Below are 23,566 nucleotides of genomic sequence, written 5' to 3'. Positions count from 1 at the left end.
CCGCGGCGCCGCGCGCCGGGGCGCAGCTCCCGTTCCTGGAAATCGATGACTACCAGGGACGACGCGCGTCCCTTCGGCGCGTCCTGACGCGCGGGAACGAGTCAACGACACACGGAAAATTGGATCAGCCGATAGCGCGAGATGCTGGGGTTCCAGGTCAGTAGGTCGCCGCGTCGTGTCGCGCCGTGCCGCGCTGCGCGGGACCGACCGAGCCCGCAGATCCGAGAAAGAAAGAGAGAAAAAAGGCTATTTTCTCCCCGTTTTTCCCGATTCTGCATCTCGCAAAAACTTGCCTCCGCCTCGACGATGATATTGCATAAGCGCGAGCCGCACTTTACTCACATAAGGGATTTTTCCTTCTCGGACCGTCCGCGATTTCCACAGCTTTAGGAAGCGAGAGATCATAAAATTTTTCTCCCCCCCCCCCACCCCGTGTGTCGAGATAAATCAGATCTTCTCGCACTCGCGTTCGCGGGACGTCCACCGAAATGTGTGCACACGTTCCCTGTCGCCCTTTGTCAACAATTCGATCTACGCGCGCGTCCTAGATTTCCAATGAAAACGTTATCTATAATATTATTTAATGAATCGGTCAAAGCTCGCCTGCAGCTATTTATTAATTTACAAGAGAGAGAGTCCTCGGCACATTTTATAAATCTATTCCGACAAGTACGATGTGTATGGAATAACTAATAATTTATTTCGATGCACGAGAAAAAAAAATACATATACTTTTTCCACTTCCGAACGTCTCAGTTTCCTTTTCCCCCTTTGGGTTTCCGTCTGAAAGCGCCGCGTTTTCCGTAATAATGTTCAAATTTACAAAAAATATTATATATGTGTAAACACGGGTCTTTATGCATGCGAAAGTTAAAGAGGATTATTTATCTCGCCTCTCTTTCGGTGCAACTATATTTTAAAGCGTATGCAGGATGCGTCCATCGCCAGGTGCGCCTCCTCTTAGTTCCTCCTCCTCTCTCCCCCTTCTCCCGAGAGCAAATTTAACCTGAATTTTCCTTCATCTTTTCCGATAAGCTCAACGTGAGATTTCCACGGTTCTTTCGTGGGACAAACCGAAGGTACGAGCAACAGAATCCGGAGCACCTTGTGTGTGTATTAATCCCATATGATAGACGCACGACGCACCGCGAATACCTACCGCACGTGTTTAACATTTCGCTCCGCGCTCTACGCGAAACTACATACGTCGCGAGATCTCAAGGCGAGCCCGCCCGTGCATGCATACTAATGTAACCATCGGTAATGGCGTTGCGGATGCATTATAGTCGCAATTATATTATCGCGTGCACAGACACACGTTCCGACGGGCGTTGGAAAAACTGAGCGTTTCATTACGTTTCCCCCGGCAAAAACGGCCTTGTCTCCCCGGGAACGCTCGAGCTCGTTCTAAACGCGCCGCATTCTAAACGGCACGATCGTGTGCAGCAGCCGTATAGAAATGCGATGCAGCGACCAATTCCGTACGGTTCATCCTGAGATCGCGGATTCGTCCCTCACGAGAAGAAAGTGAATCTCTCGCGCGAGTGAAAGTTTCACAAAAATAAATCATCCGTGATGTGCGACGAGATTGATTTTCGTCGTCAATCTCGTACCGAGAGACTGAACTTTCAATATCTCTTGCCGAAGAAAAAGACTCAAAGACAGAGACCCAGACAACACGATGTCCAAAATCGGGACATGAAGGTCTACGTCTAAAAATGCGACACACCATGTCTAAAAGATATCTTTGTGACATTTAAAAGATATCTTGGTGTTGCCTGTAAAAAAACGTTAATCTTTTACAGACAAATCAAGTCTAACAAATAAATTGACTTTGTAAATTTTCTCTGGTTTTTCCCACTTTATCGTAGTCCGGATTTAACACTCGGTTTTCATTTGGAGGCACATAAAACTTACACCAGACTATGCGTAATAATTCGCACATAAAAAAAGTTGCAAATTAAAACTACTATATTCTATTTAACTCAATCATTGCTTCATATATAAACAACAACGTAAATGTTTAAAGAATTTATTAATCTTAATTTCAGCAATACTGTATTTTCCATGCAATATTTCTTCCTTTGATGAAAATTATCTCACATTTTAATATTTATATTTTAAGAATAAAAACCACTTTTTTCTGTGCGCGCATTCACATACTCTTTAATTTTGTGAAAAAAACGCTTTGCCAGCAAATTCACACGTATGACGAATGACGAATATTAATTAATTAATCGCAAACCTCACATGAATAACTCAAATAGTTGCGCACAGACTTCGTTCGTTTGTTTTTCTCGGTTTTCCCGTCGTTAACCGTTCGGTTCTGCCGTGAAAAACGGTTTCTCGCCGATTATCTTCTGGGACCCTTGAAACGGGCACCAGCGTATCCTCGGTCTTCAACCTAACAACGGTACATGTCGCACGACACGTATGCGCGTTCATTCATGTGTTTCCGAGACTCGAAAAACCTCTCGACGAGGCCGCCTAACACGGGTGCGGGTGCGGGCGCGCGTGCACTTTCACCAACAACGAGTGCAACTATTCGCTACGGCCTTTAGAATCGATAAAAATCACGAGATTGCCCGATCGTAAGCGTAATTTACGCAAGCGTCGCAGTAACCGAATATAGATTAAATAAGGTATGGCATGCGTATATATGTATATTTAAATTAATGCAGCACGATTTAAAAACGCGCGAAGGAACGACGAGAAAGTGGAAAATTAGTCACGTTCCCCCATTCCCTAGGGAGAGAGGGGGAGGTCATACGGCGGAGTCATCTAATTCATAATGTACCTTACTTTCATAATTTATGCGATAAAGATCTTTGGTAGAAAGAAACTTGAAGGATAACAGGTATTTCTATCTTTTACAAAAATAGATCACAATAATCTGCGTATTTTATTATTAAACATTTCGGGAGCAGCAAAAAATAATTATAGTTGTATTAAGTTGCGTTTTATCAATCCTTAAAACGTGTTTCAAAATTGGTCAGTATCAATCGTAACATTGAAGCGAAAAGGAGATATTTGTAAGGCCGGCTCACATTCGTCGAATTTAATTCGTCGACTGTGAAAAGTTAAGGGAACGTTCCCTTTCGCGTAAAAGGAAAAAACGCAGGTTCGAGCGAGAATTTCTCACGAATATTATGATATTCTCGAGGGTGTGTGGGTGGAGCAAAAGAGTTACTGTTATAACGCTGCCGTTCTCACACACGACACAATGATGGCGAATCATCGTGGCATGTAATCAACACACGATATCACGCTACACTACGTACGGCTTCACGTAACGCATCTTTATATATAAGCATGTAAAACATTTGTTCCTGAGAGATACCCGATTGCTCGCGATTGCAGCTATATCGAATTACAATATCAGAAGTAAAAAATCATGTAAATTTTTTCTCCTCTCTCGAAATGAATCGATTTTTATTCGCGTTTGATAAACAGGATTCATAAAATGTTCCAAAGATTCTCTTTTCGCTTCGTGAATTAATAGATGGTTTCTCTCATTTTCGAACATCGGGATCTAATCTGGCTGCAATTAAGTATTTAAGGAACCTTAAATTGACACAGCGATTAAAGTTTTCACGACGCTTCATTCTTATAATAAAAATCGTATCTCTCAAAAAACGAGTCAAGGGATAAACTATATATTTAATGCGATGCTAAAAAGAGATATGGACTGCACTAATGGTCGTTGAAAACGTTTATGACGTATTTACCTTGTTACATCATAGATGTATCGGAAAAGTGCAGCATGTAATGATCAAATATACGACATCGTAAAGTTCGTCAATCATAAGGATAAATGATATGCATGCACGCGATACGATGAAGAGGAAATTGGACGCCCTTTGCAGAACGTCACTTTTCGATCTTCTCTCGCTCAAAGAGAAAATGTTTGTTTTCCTCACAGGTACCATTTTCAAAGAACGGAGAAGAAATAAAATTCCGTATCCAGTACAGATTGAATTGAAAATAAAACAATCGTCTTCTGGCGCGTGTGATAGTTGTGGTTCTCCCAACGATCGGTCCTGCAGTACGCAACACAACGCGCGTTTTTATGCAACAAAAGCTCCGAAAATTGAAAATTTTCGGCCGGGTTTTCTCCGCTTATAAATACAGCGTATTATATAGAATCGACGAAAGTCTCAGTGTCGCATTTAAATTTTAGATTTCTATTCTACGTGTTCCCCGTCGCGTGTTCCACTGGCAGATAAGTATCAATCAACGTAGTGGAAAATGTCTCCGTTTGTCGTTATCTACAAACGTATCGCGTTTATACGCCTTTACGTACATCGTAATCGTATCTTTTTTGTTATAATCGATCGTGTTTCGTGTAATTGCCGATCCGGACGGGCGAAGTCATGTTGTGGGGTGAAAAAAGCCCGCGTGAACGAACGAACGAACAAATGAACGAGCGAGCAAGACACTCGGCAACTTCGACTACCTGATATAATAGCTTCCTGATTATTCCACGGGGCGCTCGGTTGATTTCCGTCGTTCGCAAGCCGTAGTGCAAATTGCTTCACAGATGTCGATTAAGCCGATCGATTGCAGAGAGACACTTTTGCCTGTAAAAAGCTGGAATAATGTATTGTATAGAAAATACGTGCACAAGAGATATCATGGAATAAAAACAAAAATCGAACTAGTTGTAGGCAATTTTCCTAAGACCACTGTAACCCCAACGAGAATAGAGTATATACGCGGTATAATACGATATACATATAGTGTACCGGTTCGAATTCAAACAAATTAATATTGGGTCGGCGATTCGATCGAAAAAATTGTCCCCTCCCTCCCCGTTTACTCCGCGGTACACGCGCGTCATATTATTTTCTTCGCACGGGGTGACGCGTAATACTTTACGGAACACATCACCGGCCATAATTTCGTCGCATTCACCGAGAATAATTATCATCCGCTAGAGAGATTGTCATGCTTTCTCTCTCGTCGGTGGGCATTCCTGCGATTTTATTTCTCGTTCCTCCGTGACGCAGCACCGCGGGACGTCGCGCGTGGCGCACGAAATCTCCTTCTCGGAGATCAGATAATAAGAATGCGGCGCTCTGAGGGAGCAAATGCATCCCGTAAGCAGGTGCAACGGGAGTAACATCGAAAAAGAGAGAGAAGTATATTAAAAAGGCGCAGGGCAGTCTCGACGGTCGGAATGCGGTTTTTTATATGGGATGAGGAGGGGAAGGAGACGGTCGTTGGAGAGAACGGGGAGGCATGACCAAAGACACTCGTAATATCCCTTTCCTTTCCCCATCTCGTCTTCCTGCTTTCGCGGGTTCCCCGCCGAATTGCGCGCATGTCGAGAGCGAATTAAATCGCACAGTTAAAATTAAAAAAAAAGAGCGAAAAAAATTTCCTGCTGTGCAACAGATTCTGCATTTCTTCCCTTCTCTTCGACGTTTCCTTTGCGAGACATATTCAGACACGTAACTCGAAATTTCAGAGGTGTTGTTACGTAACGTTACGTCGAGAACGCACTTTCTTCGATCGTGCGTATCGAAATATTAACGTAACCTGCAGATGGACTTTAGAGAATTAAACAGAGAGAAAGAAATCAGGAAGAGATGGAAATCGTGATTAAATTCGCTATCGGAATCGAAGAGAGTTTTTAAGTGTGAGGAACCCAGCTAGACCAAATATTGTATGTATTTGCTCGAGGAAGACACAGACGATCGGAACCCTAAAGGATCTAGGATTCCAATAGCGGTGTTATTGATTCCAGGATTCCTCCTTTGAAGCAAAGTTCGTCCGCAAACCAAACAGCTCCGTAAAAGATTCTGGCTTATCGAGAAGCCCTTTGAACGTACGCGATTTAACATAGCCGATTATTTTTCATCCGAGAATAGATGAGTGAACGAGCTTTTGCCATCCGTCTCTCATTAATCTCTCACTCGGAACTATCGAAGCTGACATTTCCCGATGTATATACCTTATAAAATCTAAATTGTCAGTGGCTTTTCACTTGACTCTCCGCTAATCAATCATTCTGTTTTCCTCAGTCGCTCGCCGGAATTGCTTCGCGAAGGAGCAAAGGAGAGGAAGGAAAAATAATTAAACGCGGGCGGGGGAGAGCGGTTGGTTAACAGACAGCTTTTGTCGCGCCCCCCATGCCACGGAAACGGCAAAAGTTTTGTCAACTACGGAGTATAAATATAATCGAGCATTAGATGCGTAGGAGTGAAAAGAGAGAGAGAGAGAGAGAGATGCGAGATGGACAAGCGCGCGGTCAATGGACAATGGAGAAAGAAAAGCGACTTATGTGATGAGCCGCGTTACCATAACGACAGGTTGTGGCGGTGTGCCTCGCTCGCCATGCCATTCGCGATGCCATTGCCCCCGGGTGCATTATGTGTCTCTCTCGCTCCCCCGCTCGCCGCGGGGGGTGATTTGAATTGTGTGAGACTTCTATTAGGGTGGCCGCCGTAGAAGGGTATACGAGCCTGCTGTTCGCACGGCTGCATTTATGGTCGCATAGTCGCGCTGCACGCGCGCGCGCAAGAACACTTAGCATCGTGGACGAGCGAGCAGGTGTCTCTCATTAGACGCACGTTTTTGGGGATTCCGACCCTGATTTTCCCGTTACGAAAACGTCAGGTGTAACCGACAGCCCCGAATATTTATCGAAACTTGTATCAATAAAAAAAAATTCCTCAAACAGCTCTAGAAAAACAAGCATTAAATCATATCCTTTTCACACAGCTGATTTCAAGCAAACTTTCCTTCAAAAACTGTAAGTCAAATCGCAAGGATAATATTACTGAGAGATTAATCTACAACACGAGAAAAATATTCTCGTGTTAAGAAAAATGGTTATTCTACTTTTAGTTTCCTTCTTTTAGGTAACAGTTATCTTTACAAAGAATAATTTCTTGGTAATAGTCTTACACTTTAAACAAGTAATATTCACTTAAAACAAACTTCTGTGTACAGAAAAATATCTACTTGTGTAAATTAAATAAATATTATTTAAATATTTTAAGTTTACATATACATACTCGCAAATCTATCATAAGCTTATCATAAACATTATTCAACATATCTTCTGGATCTTAGTAATTTAATACTTCAATCAAGAATATTAATGATATCTAGAATATTATTTTTTCGCAATAGAATTATTTACAGTATTTGGGAAAAACAGATGCTTGTTAGCATCTTTATTATTACACTAAAAAAAAAGAAATCGGGTAGAACAAACTAAGCTCTCTCTCTCTCTCTCTCTTCTGGGTATTCTATTTACTTATTACTTAAATTTTCCTCGATATAATTTTATAATCCTTCGAAAAAGAAATTTTTTCTTTTATATAATAAGTATATGATAACGCGTCTTCCTAAAATTTGTGACGAGTATATTTTAATACACACGTTATCCATTTCTTTGAGAATTTACTTTGTCAATCCCGTAAGCCCCGTTCGTCAAACTCCCGGATGCGGTTTCCGAATTACGACGCGTGAATAGATAATATGACGAACTCGACCCAAAAACTCACGGGAAACGCGGATCTAACGCATGTCAAAGCGTGCATATACACGATGCTCGGCCCGGGACGTGCAAATAATAAAAGCGAAAGAATGAAAAATGAAGCGAGGCGACGTCGCACATTTAGCTCGAGGTGCGGAGGGTCTTGCTAAGGCGCCAGTCGATCGATATAACCGATTTATCGCGATAAAATGGATTTCCGGACGGCGGAGAAGACTACAATTGAATTATCCTGAATTCCGAGGCACTCTTCGGACGCGTCCACGCTGGTACACATCGACAGGTGCGCATGAGACCGGTTCCAAGTCATAGTCATCGTGGCATTCACAATGTGTAGTATAATTGGAAATGTTTTGACAGGAGGAATCTCTCTCTTACTCTCTCTTGTCTGCCTTCTCCCCCCCCCCCTCTCTCTCTCTCTCTCTCTCTCTCTCTCTCTCTCTCTCTCTCTCTCTCTCTGGCTACTGCTTAGATTGCGTCAGAATAGACCGTTTCCGTTCAACTAATAATCACTAACCGGGTTTTGACCTCTTCTGAGCATTGATGCTCATAACTTAAATGTAATTACTTCAGAAAATATTAGGACATTATGCGCAGCATAAGCACGCACGCATGCACATACACACACACACACACATACACACACATCCATCATGCATATACAGAGTGTTCTATTTTAATTATCAATCTCGAATATCTTATAAACGATTATCGTAGAAAATGTTTCAGGCATTAATCGTACAGTAATTGGCTTGAAGCGGAGCAAATAATAGTAAAATTAATTTTTGAATTCGCAATTTACAATCTTTTTAAAAGTCAGCTATGTGTGCCTTTATACCAATTAATTCTCACTAGTCTGTGCATAAAAATTTCAGACGGTTGTGAAAAAATGAATAACTTACGAAATATTTCATATTTTGTGTAAAACTATGTCTGATTAAAATATTTTGTTAACTATAATTTTTTAATAACTCTGAGTACTTTTATGTGCAGGGAAATGATAATATTGTATGCAAAAAAAAACATGTAATTTTATTTAAAAAATAACGATAATCTTCATGGTGAATATGAATGTTACATTTACAAGATATTCGAGGTGAGTAATTAAAGTGGAACATTCTGTACATAAAACGTAATGTATGTATATAAGGGACGAGAGGTTATATCCGCGCCATAATGTAATTATATGCCACGTCGATTACGTCACATAACGTTTCCACTTACAAGCTGACAACGCGCCCCGCGCGCGATGTTTACATTTCGACAGAGCAGGTTCAACTTACGAAACGGGAAACCCGCGAGTCATTCCCCGCTCGCCACAGTGGGCAGGTCCGCATGGGCAGATCCACTTCTGTCTACTCGCGCTTGCTCTCGCAACCGCCGCGCGTCAACGATGTAGGACACACATCGTCGGCATCGTCGATTTAGATTTACGCGCGATAAAATCGGCAAGTCCTCTCCTCGAGCGGAGATGAATCTAATTTTGAAGAGATTTCGATGCTCTCGAATGATGAGACGACTTTACATGGCGGCTTGCTTACATCGCGATTAAGCAATTATCTCGTTGCACGGCGAGTATACCAATTGCGCTCGAACGCGAACGCTTCGAGAGGAGTTTTATCAACTTTGCAAATACACGTTTCGTTATCGAGGACGCTTTTCTCGCCAACTCTCAGCAGGATTCGACGGTGATTTAAATACCGCGGGTCTCGTCGTCTCGTGCGGTCGAACGACAGTCAACGAAACTGATGATCCCGGGCGTTGCTAGTTGAGTTTCGATCTGCTGCTCTCAAATGGTCGGATGCATTAGCCCCAACAATCCGGCGGTTTTTTAATTTTTCCTTTCGTAATTTCGAAACGTATGGAAACTTGTGATCGTGAATACTAAGAGAGTCTCTCTTTCTCTCCTCTCTCTCTCGTCTTTTCCTCCATCTTTTGCCGCGCTTGTCAATCGATTCGTCGCTCGAGATAATTATTTCACCACGACACAAGTCGTATTACGATAAGTTTTCGAGCGGACAGACGAGATGCTACGCAGTTTTTTTCGCGAGGAGTGAAAAACAAATGCTCAGCCGAACGAGTAAAGATTGTCGACGACGCGCGGAGCATCCGCGTCTTCGCAAGCTTTGACGTCGCCAGGTCGAGCGCGTACTCGCCGTACCCCGCTGTCCACAGGTAGTAGTAGTAGTAGCAGACAGCAACAAGTGGTGCGAGGCATTAATTGCATACGAGCAGAGCGAGTCGCTCGAGGAGTCGTGATTGCGCGGAAGTATCAATTTCGAAGGGGGAGGCCGCAACGAACGTCGAAGCGCGGCTATATTCGTGTCGTCGAATCGCGCGACCTTTGCGCGGTGCGCTCGCATCCTCGCATGCACCCCGGAAAGGAGAGAACTCCATTCCCCCGCGGAAGATCATCTCGCTTCCGAGCAGACGCAGGGCGAAAGCGTTCAACATCTTCGACGCGATCGAGACAATTGTGACAAGATAACGATCCTCTCGGAAGCCAGGGCTAACCGACCAACTGCGCTTTTCTCGGATTCCTCATTTTACGCGATTATAGTTTCGTAACTTGATCGATTTTCTCCTCCACTTTCTATTTCACAGGGTCCATCAGTTCGCGACCCCCAAGACTGCAGCGGAGGGGTGTGTAGAGGAGAGAGGGGAGAGGGGGCGTTAGGACAACGGAACAGGAACGTTGAGATGTGCGAGAACGCATCTCTCGTGAACAAGAGACTCCCGCTTTATTGGGAGGGGGGGAGATGGGGAGGTGGGGAAAGACTTTCGTATTTCACTCACGTATTCGCGACGCATCTCGCGAAATGATCCCGAAGCTAGCGTACAAAAACCGTCGTCAACGAATGAATTAACGAATCCTGCGAATTTGGAGTCTGAGTTCTCCAAAGGAAAAAAGGAGAAAAAGGAGGGGAGGAGGGGGAGGGAATTGAGCTCGAAAGGCGGCGGAAGGCGCGTCCTCCGCCGTGGGAAAGCCCGGAGATTATAGTCTTCCTTTCGTCCTCTTCCCCGTCAAGCATTGCTATTTAGTGTCGCATCACTCGTTTCTCCCCCTTTCTCTCATCTTCCAGACTTACCTTCGTGATACTCAATGCTGTCCAGCAGCTGGTCCGAGGGCAAGGTCGCACCCGATTGCGCTGCTCTCTTCTCGCCTCTCTCTCTCTTTCTCTCCCTCGCTCGCGTTCGCTCTTCTCTCCCTTCAAACACACGCCGTCGACCGGGACACACAGTTGATGCGTCGGCGACAAGACAAAACACTTCGCGCTTCGACGATGACTCGCTCGCGCTCGTCAAGGTTCCACGGTCGTCGCGTCTCTGCCGCACGTCATTCGTAACGCGTCTCGCAGAGAGCACTGTATGCCTGTACGGCCGGACGATCACAATACAATACTACTCACTCGGCGCCGTTTGCCGCGCATCTGCGAGCGGGCGCCGGGCGGTCCACCGTTTGTCGGACGAATCGCGGCGCGGCAACGGGCATGCGCGCCACCCAGCCGTGGACCAATCGTCGACCGCCTACGCGTCCGCACCTCCGCGGTGGGAGCACACGCGCGCCATTTGTCGCGGTCCTTGTGACTTTTTGTAAGGCGTCTCGCGCGAACTTTATGGTGATGCTCCGTCGCAACACGTCACGAAACAACGGTACCGACGAATATCGGATGTATCCGATTCTGCTTCTACACGTTCTCGTCAATATCTTTGGTAGTAAGGGTCAATAGGGAAACAGGTGTAATCCGTCCTGCGCATGCGCGACTTGGCCAGACGTAGTCCCTGAACCATGTGGCGCGAAAATTTGGAATTTTTGAATAATTGAATTGGAACGATAGGATACAAAGTGAAAACGAATGTTGTAATGCTTGTATTTTATATTGTACGTTTTAATTAAACTAATTCTGTATTTGTACGCGCATGATCGCACGCATTTATTTAAAAAATTTATAAAAATACATTATTAAATGATAATCACAATCAGTATTATCAATGCATTGATATTATCGATTATTAATCGTACAACTCATTATTATTAATTTTACAATTTAACTTTCTTTCGTATATGCAAAATTTCAGAATTATTGATAAGGGCAGTTTCTTTTCGATGCACTACTTCCTTTAAATCGTATACAAAGTCTTTGTTTAAAGGTTTTATTCGGTTACGCGTGGGACGTTGTTTGACGTTCTCTAATATTAAACAAGACGCTTCTTTGGATTCGTTAATAGTCGTAACATTATTTACATTAGCGTTCGCATCTATATGTTCACTCGCATAATCATTAGTCTCTAATGTGGACTCGGAGTCTACCTGTTCGGTCGCGTTTACATCATTAGAACCAAATATCACTTCCATTACCATTCGTTTAAGTTCAAGATCGTCATCTAATTTTTTACTATTCAACATACATTCTGGCAAATCTGGCATTGTCACGATTTTATCATTCTCGTCCACATCAACACTTTGATATTCAGCACTTTCGAATGATTCCGCGACTTGCTCATTCGGGGCAGTAGCTTCATTTTGCAAAGTAGCATGTATATCCAAATTATTAGAACTATTCAAGTCTACACACATCTCTAACTGACACGGCGATACAGTTGCATTCGTAATATCGAGATCAGTCGCTTCTGTGATGACATCCTTACCATCGTTACACATATATTCGTTTTGCGGTATTTCGAATATCATTTCTGCTGCAGCTGTGCGATTTTGTATATTATGCATTTTAATACAATGTGTAATACACTCACATTTGATGAAACACTTAAAATCACACAACTTGCAGCGATAACGATTCCAACCGAGATGCACCGCCACGTGCCTGCGTACATTGGCTATGGATGTAAATTTTCGTTTGCACAAAAGGCACCGCCGCTTCTCAAAGTTTGCGATAGAAGCTAATTTACTTTCCATTAGTAAAACCCAATTCTTTTCGTTTGGCAGTAAAGACGAAGACTGCATATTGAAATTATTTTCCTTTACTTCAATATTCTCTCCCTCTAAAATTTAACAAATTGTTGTAATAGTTTTTTTTAAATTTAAATAAAATTTATTATTAAAAATCGAATCGTACACACAATAAGAATACTCGTATTTGCAAAGGAAATACAAGAAATAAATAGGTCAGTAATAGAGTAAACAGGATATACATTTATTTTAGGAATAATTTTATTTCAACACGAACGTTGAGCTAAAGGCATCAAAATTCCAAATATTTATCAATGATGTATTTACAAATATTTATATCCAATACAAATATTTGTTTTATTTGTGTTTTATCGCACAGCTCATTTACGTTTAATAATGATTTCGATTGAATGCACATTAAAGCCGTATACATAAATCAACTTAAATAACATAAGTGATGTCACTTTTACACTTAAGTTATTAATAGATTCAGATAAAGCGGCTTTAATGTATATAAATGTGTACTAGTGCAATCCAATCAAATTCGCTATAAGATTTCATTCAAGATAAAAGTTATTTTTATAATGCTTTAAAAATCAAATGACTCACCTTTTGAATCAGTCTCTTGTTTCTCATTAAGTTGACTCGACGCTTCTTCCTTTTTATTCACCTCTGAAATGGCAGGATTAACTTCGTTTACATCTGCGCATACAACTTTAGATGATTTTGAATTTTCATCAGATGCAAAACTATCTTGGCTCTCAGTGGAAGACAATGAGTCAATATTATCAATATTTCGTAGCAACGTAACATCAGAATCATTATTGCTATCTACTGATGAATTATGTTCAGAAAGATAATTATCTTCATTCTCTGGTAGATCCCAATCTTCCTTATTAATTTTAAAATGCGCTTGAATGGGCAACTCGTGATTACTAATCTCAGAAGATGATGTTACATATTCGGAATTTTCATTCGATATATTTGTATTATTGGATGGCTTTATAATTGTATCAGTTGCTAAATCGACATCCACTTCACATTTCATGTTATTGGATATCGAGGCTAAAAATTCATTACATTGTTGACTCTTAATTATTTCATCGCGTGCAGCAATCGGTGTTTGATAATATTGTATACAAGATGTCTTCATGTTCAATTTCCTCTTGCGTTTATCGCAGAGCTTTGTATTAGATTCTGTATGACTTATCGGTTCCTATAAAAAAATTATTAGATTCATACATACAGTGATATATATGGCTATTTATAATTATTATTCTTTATTATATTATGATAAAAAACTGATATATTATCGGAATGTACCCGTGTTTTATTACTATTTTTCTTGGCATTTTTCAGAGCAGATACTTTATCTGCATGAACTTTTTTTATATGTCTCATCACCGTTGACTTTCTATGAAATGCTTTTTGTTTAATTTGCAGTTTTAACTTACATACTTGTTTATTGGTCATCTTGTGAACTGTTCGGAAAATTATAAAGATAAATTAATCAAAACACAGTTTTTTAAATGTAATACATATACTTTTTTAGTAAATTGTATTTTTCAACAATATAATCTTAAAATACAAAGGATATTTAGAATACACCTGTCATAAGATGTTTTCTAATAATCTTAGAAGAATCATTACATTTGCAAAATTTCCCAATTAAAAAATCTTATATATATGAAAATGCTTATTTCACTTATTTAGGGCCGGTTGTTCCAACTCCTTGGTAAACTTATCTATCAGGTAAATAGTGTTTATATTTATTTAGGAAAAAAAATAAAAATAGACTTTAATGTATGACTTTTAAAGACATAATTTAGAAATAATAACGTATTTTTAACATATTTTCAATCCTTTTTACTATAGTAATTTGTATTGTAAAAATTATCATTTTTTCGAATTTCCCAGAAGGGTTTTTTTTACTTATGGGATTTCTCAAATGACTGATTCAAATACCATACATTTCAAAAAGAAAAAAAATTTAAGATAAATAACGTGCTACGAGTATACCCAGTTACGTTTTTATGTAATAATACCTTTATATAAATGCCGATAGACACTCCACGTATTTGCAAATGTATTTGTGCAGCAGGGACAAGGATAGCATAAACGTTTGAACGTATGCTGCGTTTTTATATGAACAGTTAACGTCTTCTTTGTTGAGAATTTTGCATTACCTGTGAATGAAAACAGCAACTTCTCATATTTATCAAACGACTTGTTACTAAAAAATAAGGATATTATTTACAGAAAAAGCAGAATAAATTATTCTTTGGTAATCTATATATCAATAATTCATTCTCTTCATCCTCATCGCTCATATTCGCTTGAATAGGACTATCACTTTTTTCAGATAACTGATTTTCGGACATTTGCCCATCTAATGCGAAGGTATTCTCGTCCGTCATATTCTTCAATTCTGTTATCTAAGAAAAGAATGTGATCTATGTCACAATCATTTTCGGATTAAATATATACAATAATTATGATAATAATGTTACTTTAAATATTTAATATGCACTTATATGTAAGCACAATAAGTAAACAATAAATCTTATCAATGAATTAATATAATGTTTACTTGTTTTTTCATTAAATCTATAGCATCGACCACTGCGTTGGATGATTTAACAGTTTGATATATCGCAGAACAATTTGTATCTGTAGTCTCCAAATGGACGTGATCATCTGGAGATTGAGAGATCGCGTTTTCATTTTTTATTTGCTTCTCAATATATTCTTCTTGTTTTTTGTTTATTACATCTATTATTGCACTGAGATCTCTTTTACTTGATCCTTTAGATACTTGACTTCTGAGTATCCTATCGTTCTTAACACCTTCTTTATTACTTGTTTGCTGTGCTTTGAACATGTGCATTATCGATTTTCTGGTGGAATGCTGGAAAAAAGAATATTACTATACAAGGATTGAATGAAGAGTAATAATTTTTAATGAAGCGTCGTGACTGAATGGGAATATTTTAAACAAATGGAAGATTCTTAGAGAGAAGAAATAATTCTTGGAATGCCTTTTTCAGGTATCTGTATTCAATACAGTTACAAGATAACTGAATAGAATGCTGCTGTCAATAGTAAATGAGTTTTGTCAAGCCTAGTCTGTACATTGAAAGAAAAATATTTGATATATATATATATATATATATATATATATGACTAATTTTAAAATATCATGAGCTTCATTTTTATAATTACTGCAACAATGTTAGTAATAATAAGATACAATGTGTTAGCATTGAAAATGACTATAATTTATAATCATTTTTATCATTTATATTTAAATTGTGACAATTGTAATTATTTTTTGTCAGTGTAACATATTATGTTATTATTACCAACATTATAGCAATAATAATTATAAAAATAATAATTATAATAAGAACTATCAATGAGACCATATTTTTATTTATTATTAACAATCAAGTATAGTCACAAATCCACTGTCTTTACTTTTCTCGTAGTATAATAAAATCAGTCTGTAGACTTTTGATATCCTAAGACTACTATTTTTTTCCCAAAACTTAAAGACTATGGACATCTAACAAACAAGTTGGTCAAGCCATTAAGATCTGGTTGTGGAAACAAAGATTAGACTTTTTGGGATAATTTTGTTAAACTTGTGCATCAGAAGCGTGTTTAATTATTATCTGTATTTAATAATCTGATAATTATATTACAAAATAAGTACAGGTATTTAAAGAATACATTTTTCTAAGGATTAATTTTGCATTTCATTTATTAAGATATTCCTATTCAATCACTAGTAATGTTCATAGAAATATTACTTTTTATTCAACCCTTGCAAGTACAAGAAATAGTAATAACACAAGCAGATCGTACTCTACTTACCACATTACAACTATTCAATACACGTTTACGAAGCGTGATATCAAACTTTTCCTTACAATATTCTCTTTTGTGAGATATTAGATTTACGATGCTTCTGAACAAGCTGCGACAGACGCAGCATTCATATATAATGCTGCATTCGTATGATAATATAGCTTTAACCTCGTCAGTGCCATCCTCAAGAAGTTTGCTGACCTGGTATAAGTCGGATACGCTTGTATCAATTGGCTTACGCAAGCTGGACAGGTCTGGATGACTCATGCTGTTCGTGTTGCTGGTAAACAGCTTTCCAAGCTTTCCATTTATTCTGTTTTTACCCTTAGTCTGCATGATTTTCTTCTCAAAGGGTTTTTCTATCTTTTGAGTAACCAGATCCTCAGACTCTGTTTATAACATTACGATTCAGAAGATTATAATTGAAATTATAAGAAATTCTTGAAGACACATGGAGGAAACGTTCGCAACGTGAATCCAAAGAATACATGTGCACCTGAATTTGAAGCTACTAAATTCCTACATTACTAAATATAAACGCGAGCATGACTCGCACCTAAGATGGGTCTAGAATCAGCAAGTTACAAAAAAGTTGAGATTTTTCCTGGACCATCTGTAGACAACGCGCACGAGTCGTAAACAAGTCGAGATAATCGAGGACGGGATGCTCGCTCGTGTACCATACAACATGCAGAAGCAAAGCGTCGGAGAGACGGGTAGTCTCTCCTTCGTTTTATTCAGCACGATCAACGTTTATCTCGCAGACGCTAGCCGATCTCGCGTGGGTACGAGCAACCTACCGATTTTACATAACCACGCGTAGCTCTAAGCAGGAACAATTGAGAAATCTCGCTTAAACGTTGCCGGCGTTGCCGCGCGAGCGTCGAGCCCATTAGCCCGAGATCTCCATTATCCGACACAAGTTCTCTCGATCTCCGTTCGGCGCGGGCAGCACCTTAGGGATGCACGCTTGTCGTTGTTGTTGCTGGTTGCTGCTGCTGCTGCTGCTGTCGCTAAGTCGCTACCGCTCTCGAGGCTCGCACATCGCCGGCGAGGTGTAGTGTAGGACGTAGGATCACGTCAGATCACGTAGGATAGTATTACGGCGAAATGTCCGTTACACTATGCGCCCAGCTGCTTCCCTCATCGAAGGTGTTTGCTTCCTTATGGATATAATCTTCCGCCAGTCGACTCTGAATCGCCTCTTTGCTACATTTGTCTCCCCATGATGCTCCTGGCATGTTTCCGTTTTCACGTATGGCTTTGCTAAGTTGAGCGCGTTTCCGTTTCAGAACGCGATGTTGCTGTTGAGTCGAAGGACAATACATGGAGGTTTTGGTACTGCCAGTCTATTACAGGTAGCTTCCTCAACGCAGGCTCCAAACAAAAATATCCTCACGATGCCTAGCACGCCTGCCGCGAAAAGTATACGACCGAGAATTGGAAGACTGGAAAGGACGCTGAAAAAGTGGGGTATTCTAGATCTTCAAAAATATGTAATTAAAAATTTTTTATTACTATTAAAACTTGAACAAAAGCATTTTTGAGCAGCTACCTTGCTGCTTTTGTAGTCTGCACTGATGCTTTGTGCTTTGCCAAAATTGGCCTGTTCATTTTAGCTTCACTGCTGCACTGGTACAATTATTTAAAGACAGGTATAATTTTTGCTCATTCTAACTTATTGAGCAGTTAAAAAGAACAGACCTGATATTAAAAGTATTTTTGACAATAATATCAGTATATTAATTGCAGAGAAATATGCATTTGGGCTATAATGTGTACGAACATGTAATTGGTCAAGTGGACTATCCTTTCTTCTTTAAACGTAAATTTTCTATTACAAGATCTATGTTGTGACAGTTATAATTCTAATTTGTTCATTTCAACAATACATTCTTTTAAATATATAGATTTTAATCTGCCGGATACACTTTTCTCTTGGTTTCTGGTGACAGAGCTTCATGTATGGATGATAATGGTTCGCTACATGGCAGATGAACAAGATGGGAAGGTTGTCAGGAATAATGCGGTATCAGCAATGTGGGATGATACGAAGGCCAGAATAGAGAACCTTGGTGTAAGTAACATTGTACTTTTAATGCGCATCTATACTATTGTATATATATGTACAAAAAACCTATTCTTGTTTTAAGTATATTTCGATAAAATGTTTAATATTAAAATAAAATCTTATAGCAGTAAACAAATCTAATTAGTTATATGAAGAAATATAATTTTATTAAGAAAAATATATTCTCGTTATTCAATAATTTTTGTGAATTAAGAGAAAGAAATATTTTCAAATCAAGAATTAGAATTCTTTAATACTATTATTATCAAACAACCATATATTGTGCTCTTTAAACTGTTATAATATTGAAATAGAAATATAATATTTTGCTGAAATTTAAAATAATCAAATTCTTTAAAAAAGATTAAATTATATATGTATAAGCAAGAAAATCATAGTTTCATACATAAGCAAGAAATTATATTCTTGCTTACATGAAATCAACTTCAATACTACACTAGTATCAACTTCAATTAATATATTTTATTTAACAATCAAATAATGATTGTTAAATAAAATATATTAATTGAAGTTGATACTAGTGTTTTTTGTGCTTTTTATAATGTTTTATGACTCAATAAAATTTCACACTTTTTAATTAAACACATTTATTATATTATTATTATAGCAAGTCAAGAACTCAGTTAAACAGAAACAAATAAAGGAAATATCGTATCAATTCAATGCTGCTATAATAGGTTACGATGAAGGCATACAAGCTGATGATAAAACATTGGCAGGAGCATTGTGGAGACGCTTCTTTCATTCAGAATGTAACAATCCGGAACATGTTGAAACGCTTGTCCATTATGTTAGGAAACAGGTAAGGTTTATATTTTAAAGATTTATTTAAATGCACAAATATATTCCATATTTTATTGTTATGAAAGAACTTGCCAAAGTTAACTTGTTACAATGCAGCTGTACTTTATTAAAAAAAACATTTCTTTGTGTTTACTTTCCAGATCTGTTTATTCGACAGTTTACCAAATAATGAAGTTTTAAGAAAACCTGTTTTAAAATTAATAGACATAAAAAGTTTGTGTAAGCATCAACAATAATGTTTACAGTTAAATAAAAATAACAGATAATGTAAAATATGTTATTCTTGTAAATACATAATATTATTATGAAAAGCGATTGTACAAATATAGTAATAAATGTAGAATGTTACTCTTTCGTGAATTATTTTCTACAAAATAAAGTTATTTTTTCACTTTAATAATTTTTTTTTCACTAATGTTGAATCAAATTAAAAAACAGCTGTAAAAATAGATGTAAATTCAAATTACTGATTGCTGATACATTTAGTCTTATGATTTCCCAAGCTTGCAATTATACGGCATACATAAGGTTTCATGCATTGCATATCACACTCTTTCCTCAGTGATGGGTCAGTGTGTTTAAAGAAATTCCTAAAAATCTTGGTTGAAATAGAATATCCTTGATAAGAATTCACATCTGTGAATTCAAATCTGTATGTTACTATACATTACCTGTAATAGCGCTTTAGTAGATTCTCGTTGTTTGCCAGTTCATGCAACCAAGTATGTAACGAATCGTATGTCAAGTCGGAAATGCCATATTCTTCTTTGAATGAGTATGACTTGTACCATAATGGTCGTTGATTGGGGTTAGCATTCGCTAAAGTTAAATTATACGTCCAATTCTCGAAATCTTTCACTGCCTGTAATAAAGTGACTCGTATAAATGTACATTGCATAATTTTACGAATGCACATAATTTTGCTGTAATGATATGATACTCACATAATTTTTGCTGTCTACAATATATAGCTTGTAATTGGAATTTAAATTCTGATAGGTAGTTGCACTACCGCCATTCCAGGCAACATTATTAATCTTATCGTCGACACTGTAATGCAATCGTAACTCATCATTGTGCGTATGGCCGTTAAATTCCGCTCTAATAATGTGGGCGTATCGGTTGATGATTTTCAAATATTCTCTTCTCCATGTAGCTTGACAATCTCTGTCATCGGGTGGAATGTGCCCTAATATGTGCACAAATTCTTTATTCTTTTCAGCTTGCAAAAGCGTGTCGGCCAACCATTGCAATTGGCCGTCAGGATCTTGCGGTTGATACCATAGCCACCTAGAAATTATTTTTATATGGAACTGTGTAAAATAAAATAATTTATTTTGCTTTCCACATTAACGATTAAGAATGTTTGGATTACATAATAACATAGCTAAAAGTTATTGAAATTTAAAAACTACAGGTTTATATTAGCTTTCTGTTTAAAATGTAATCTAAAAAAATTTAGATATTACATACGAAGTTAAAGCGTAAAATAATTTTAATATCTTCAAGAAAAGAATTTCAGACATTCCCTTTTAAAATTAATATATATAAAATTTAAAATAAATACACGAGTTAAAAAAAGTTTAGAAACACTATTGGAAAAATTAATTTTGTATAAATCGCAGTATGTCATAATGTGCAAATTTGTGATATTTATTGGCTGATATGTTAGTGATATCGGCGTTAAGCGAATATTGAGATAAGTATATACTGTAGATTAATTAATGATATCTATAATATATCGCAATCTACAAAATAAAATAAAATGCTTGTATCTTAAAATTGATTTGATATACTCACCAGTTGTAACTATAACATACATTATTATTCAAAGCTATAATCCTAAATCCTTTTTTAGACAAAACCGTGTAATATCCACCTTGCAGAATTGTGGTCCGTGTAGATTCTGGTAACCACTCGAAATCAATCCATAAATCAGACACCATCTTATATAGCCATTGTGTGCTTAATTCTTCATTAGTAATAGCTTTAGGAGCATATCTAGAATTACATAATACTATTTTAATATCAAAATGTGGGAGGTACTCACTAATTAAACTATATATAGTTATATAATGTATATGTAAAATTTATATAGCTCACTGATTTGCAGGATGTGGTTCATGATTACCCAGGATAGGATATACAGGGATATTTATGAATGTTTCGTGAATTTGATGATATGTTTTGTTCAGACTTTTTATATTTCCTTCAAGCGTAGTTTCCCAAACACCGTGGTCTATTATATCGCCAGTCATATAAACGTAGGAAATATTCTACAAATTAATGTCCCATAAAATAAGTTTTGAAAAAACATTTATATGATTATTAATATATAAAAATAATATAAATAATAATTTATTACGTGACAATGATTCTTGCGTTCTTGATGTTGAGTTCTAATGTGATCTAGGACATCGACAACGGTATGCCATGGACTATCGCAATAATTATAATCTCCCCAATATCCTGCCACTTTGCCGCTCGTATTTGTGTTGTTTTGTCCTTTTCGGCAGCATGTTGGATCATCACAATACGAGTTGCCGTAAGGTTCGTAATTAGGATCGTAATGAATATCAGTTATTTGTACTATATTTATGGTTTCATCATTTTCTTCGATATCGATTAGTTTTGGGGGACCATTATCAATATTGACTGTCCAATTGAATTCAGTGTCATTGAGTGGGCAAAATTGCGATTCTAATATAACTCCACAAATAGTAGATCCCGCTAGATTCGGCTTTGAATCTATGATATACAAAATTACTGGCTGCAAGTAAAACATTCAGATAACATTGAACATGTTAATATAGTTGACATAAAAAATGTATTACTATCTATAAAAGAATTCGTGCATGTTCACTCATAGAAAATGTTTGAGATATTTAAATTTTTTTTTCTTTCCATTTCTTAAATACTTCGAAATGTTTTAGTTTTAAACAATGTTTAAATTTAAAATACTAAAATTGTTTAAAGCTGAAATATTTTTTACACTTAAACTAAAACAATATCTTAAAATTTAACATCTTATTCATAAATGCTATTATAAAGAAATGAAATGTTCAATATTTCAATATTTTATTTGCACAATTCAATTTACTTACCAAATTGATAGTTATCGCACTGTCGCAGACTCGTTCATTTTCTAGGTTCATTAAAGTACAAAGTTTAATCACTAGAGATCTTATTTTTTCCGCTGACATGCCTTGCCTACGATAGTTTATAAAAACTTTTAAAACAGATTGACATATTATGCAAACAGTTGCGCTTTTTTCACCGACGAAACTACGCCAATCATCACGCTGCAGGCTAGTTGGAAGAGTTAAGCTGTGAATTAATTGTCGAAATTCTTCAGATTCCTCTTGTGTTTGCACCCAATTATTAATTTCGTGCGTAAAACGCGATATTACGTCATCTGCAAAAACAGATGGAATCAACATTTTTCAGCTTCAACAATAAGGCAGAATGTAATGTAAGATTAATTAACATATTAGTTAATATACATTGACGAACACTATAGTTAATGTTTTTTCCTATCTTTGTAAATCTCTCTTAAAAGTAATAATAATTTTATATTGAATTTTATAATTCTATTAAAAATATTGACAAAATTTATATCTATGAGATATGTACTTTATCTATACTGCACGATTTTAATCAATGATTAAAAGATAATACAATAGTGTTATCTTATTTTAACTTAATCTCTTATGCAATTGACTCAACTTTTCTTTGTGTGCAAACGAAAAACAATTGGAGAATCTGAATTTTTAACAATAAATGCTTTCAATAATGGATTAATGTAAAAACATGTTATTTATGAATTAACTGAACTTAATATAAACTAACACATCGACATACATTTATGAACACACTAATATGACCAATTACGGCCAACCTTATAATTTTATTAGCATGTTTTCTTAATTGTAACTTTATTAAGCATGAATTACAGACTGAGTAGAGTCGAAACATCTTGTCGCGAGTATCATTAACAAATTAAATAATTCAACATTACATTTTTCCCATGTTTATCTCATTTGAATTTGTTATTGTTCCATTATTTGTAAAAAAACGAATAAAATATGTTATGATTTTTTAAGATATATAACTTGCTAATTTTTAATTTGAATTTTATATATAATAGTATGTCATACTTGTATAATTAATCACATCGCTCTTTGCAATTGTTAATAAAAGTGCAAAAAACAATAATTCACAGAACCGCATATTGACTGGATCACTTACAGGACTACTGTATCATCAAAGTGTTGGTGCACCATTATATAGTACTCGTGTTATTATATCTTTAAGATAATTCCCCACTTCCATCATTCCTCTCATATTCAATAGCTTTGAAATGGTCAGTAAGACATGATAG

At 37.2% G+C, this 23,566-nt stretch overlaps 4 protein-coding genes across 10 annotated transcripts in view; 1 reads left to right on the top strand and 3 right to left on the bottom strand.

Annotated features, from left to right (window-relative positions):
- The window catches only part of LOC105832469 (tetraspanin-1), a 32,255-nt gene extending 21,316 nt beyond the window's left edge, over positions 1-10,939 (bottom strand). For 3 of the 5 annotated variants that reach the window (XM_012673438.3, XM_012673433.3, XM_012673437.3), the window contains exon 1: positions 10,597-10,939. The gene's annotated coding sequence lies outside the window, so the exon portion shown is untranslated. Of the gene's footprint in view, positions 1-4,456; positions 4,591-10,596 lie in introns of all 5 variants that reach the window. The other 2 variants (XM_012673434.3, XM_012673435.3) reach the window with 2 other exon arrangements.
- On the top strand, positions 1-19,545 carry LOC105832466 (ubiquinol-cytochrome-c reductase complex assembly factor 1). Of its 3 annotated transcripts, none has more exons than XM_028189970.2 (6): positions 1-156; positions 17,582-17,785; positions 18,042-18,114; positions 18,200-18,366; positions 18,989-19,183; positions 19,326-19,421. In XM_028189970.2, exons 1-6 carry the CDS (start codon positions 142-144, stop codon positions 19,419-19,421), a joined length of 750 nt encoding a protein of 249 aa, XP_028045771.1. In that variant the 5' UTR covers positions 1-141. The 3 variants fall into 3 exon arrangements, with proteins under 3 accessions (XP_028045771.1, XP_012528880.1, XP_012528879.1); XM_012673426.2 differs by lacking the exon at positions 1-156 and adding an exon at positions 17,240-17,378; XM_012673425.2 differs by lacking the exon at positions 1-156 and adding an exon at positions 17,300-17,441 and having other exon boundaries at positions 19,326-19,545.
- Positions 11,414-16,658, bottom strand: LOC105832464 (zinc finger protein 800). Its single transcript, XM_012673421.3, has 7 exons — positions 16,296-16,658; positions 15,010-15,327; positions 14,677-14,854; positions 14,465-14,605; positions 13,743-13,900; positions 13,029-13,635; positions 11,414-12,511 (listed from the first exon to the last, which is right to left on the bottom strand). Exons 1-7 carry the CDS (start codon positions 16,623-16,625, stop codon positions 11,550-11,552), a joined length of 2,694 nt encoding a protein of 897 aa, XP_012528875.1. The 5' UTR covers positions 16,626-16,658; the 3' UTR covers positions 11,414-11,549.
- LOC114253702 (sphingomyelin phosphodiesterase 1) lies at positions 19,209-23,513 on the bottom strand. The gene is made up of 8 exons (XM_012673422.3): positions 23,343-23,513; positions 22,290-22,600; positions 21,551-21,955; positions 21,289-21,461; positions 20,986-21,186; positions 20,130-20,475; positions 19,857-20,047; positions 19,209-19,775 (listed from the first exon to the last, which is right to left on the bottom strand). Exons 1-8 carry the CDS (start codon positions 23,413-23,415, stop codon positions 19,649-19,651), a joined length of 1,827 nt encoding a protein of 608 aa, XP_012528876.1. The 5' UTR covers positions 23,416-23,513; the 3' UTR covers positions 19,209-19,648.
- Between the last annotated feature and the right edge of the window lie 53 nt (positions 23,514-23,566).

The sequence above is a fragment of the Monomorium pharaonis genome, chromosome 8 (assembly GCF_013373865.1).
Source record: "Monomorium pharaonis isolate MP-MQ-018 chromosome 8, ASM1337386v2, whole genome shotgun sequence".
Lineage (NCBI taxonomy): Eukaryota > Metazoa > Arthropoda > Insecta > Hymenoptera > Formicidae > Monomorium > Monomorium pharaonis.
The sequence above is the reverse complement of the archived record's forward strand: the minus strand, read 5'-3'. Positions and strand labels throughout refer to the sequence as shown.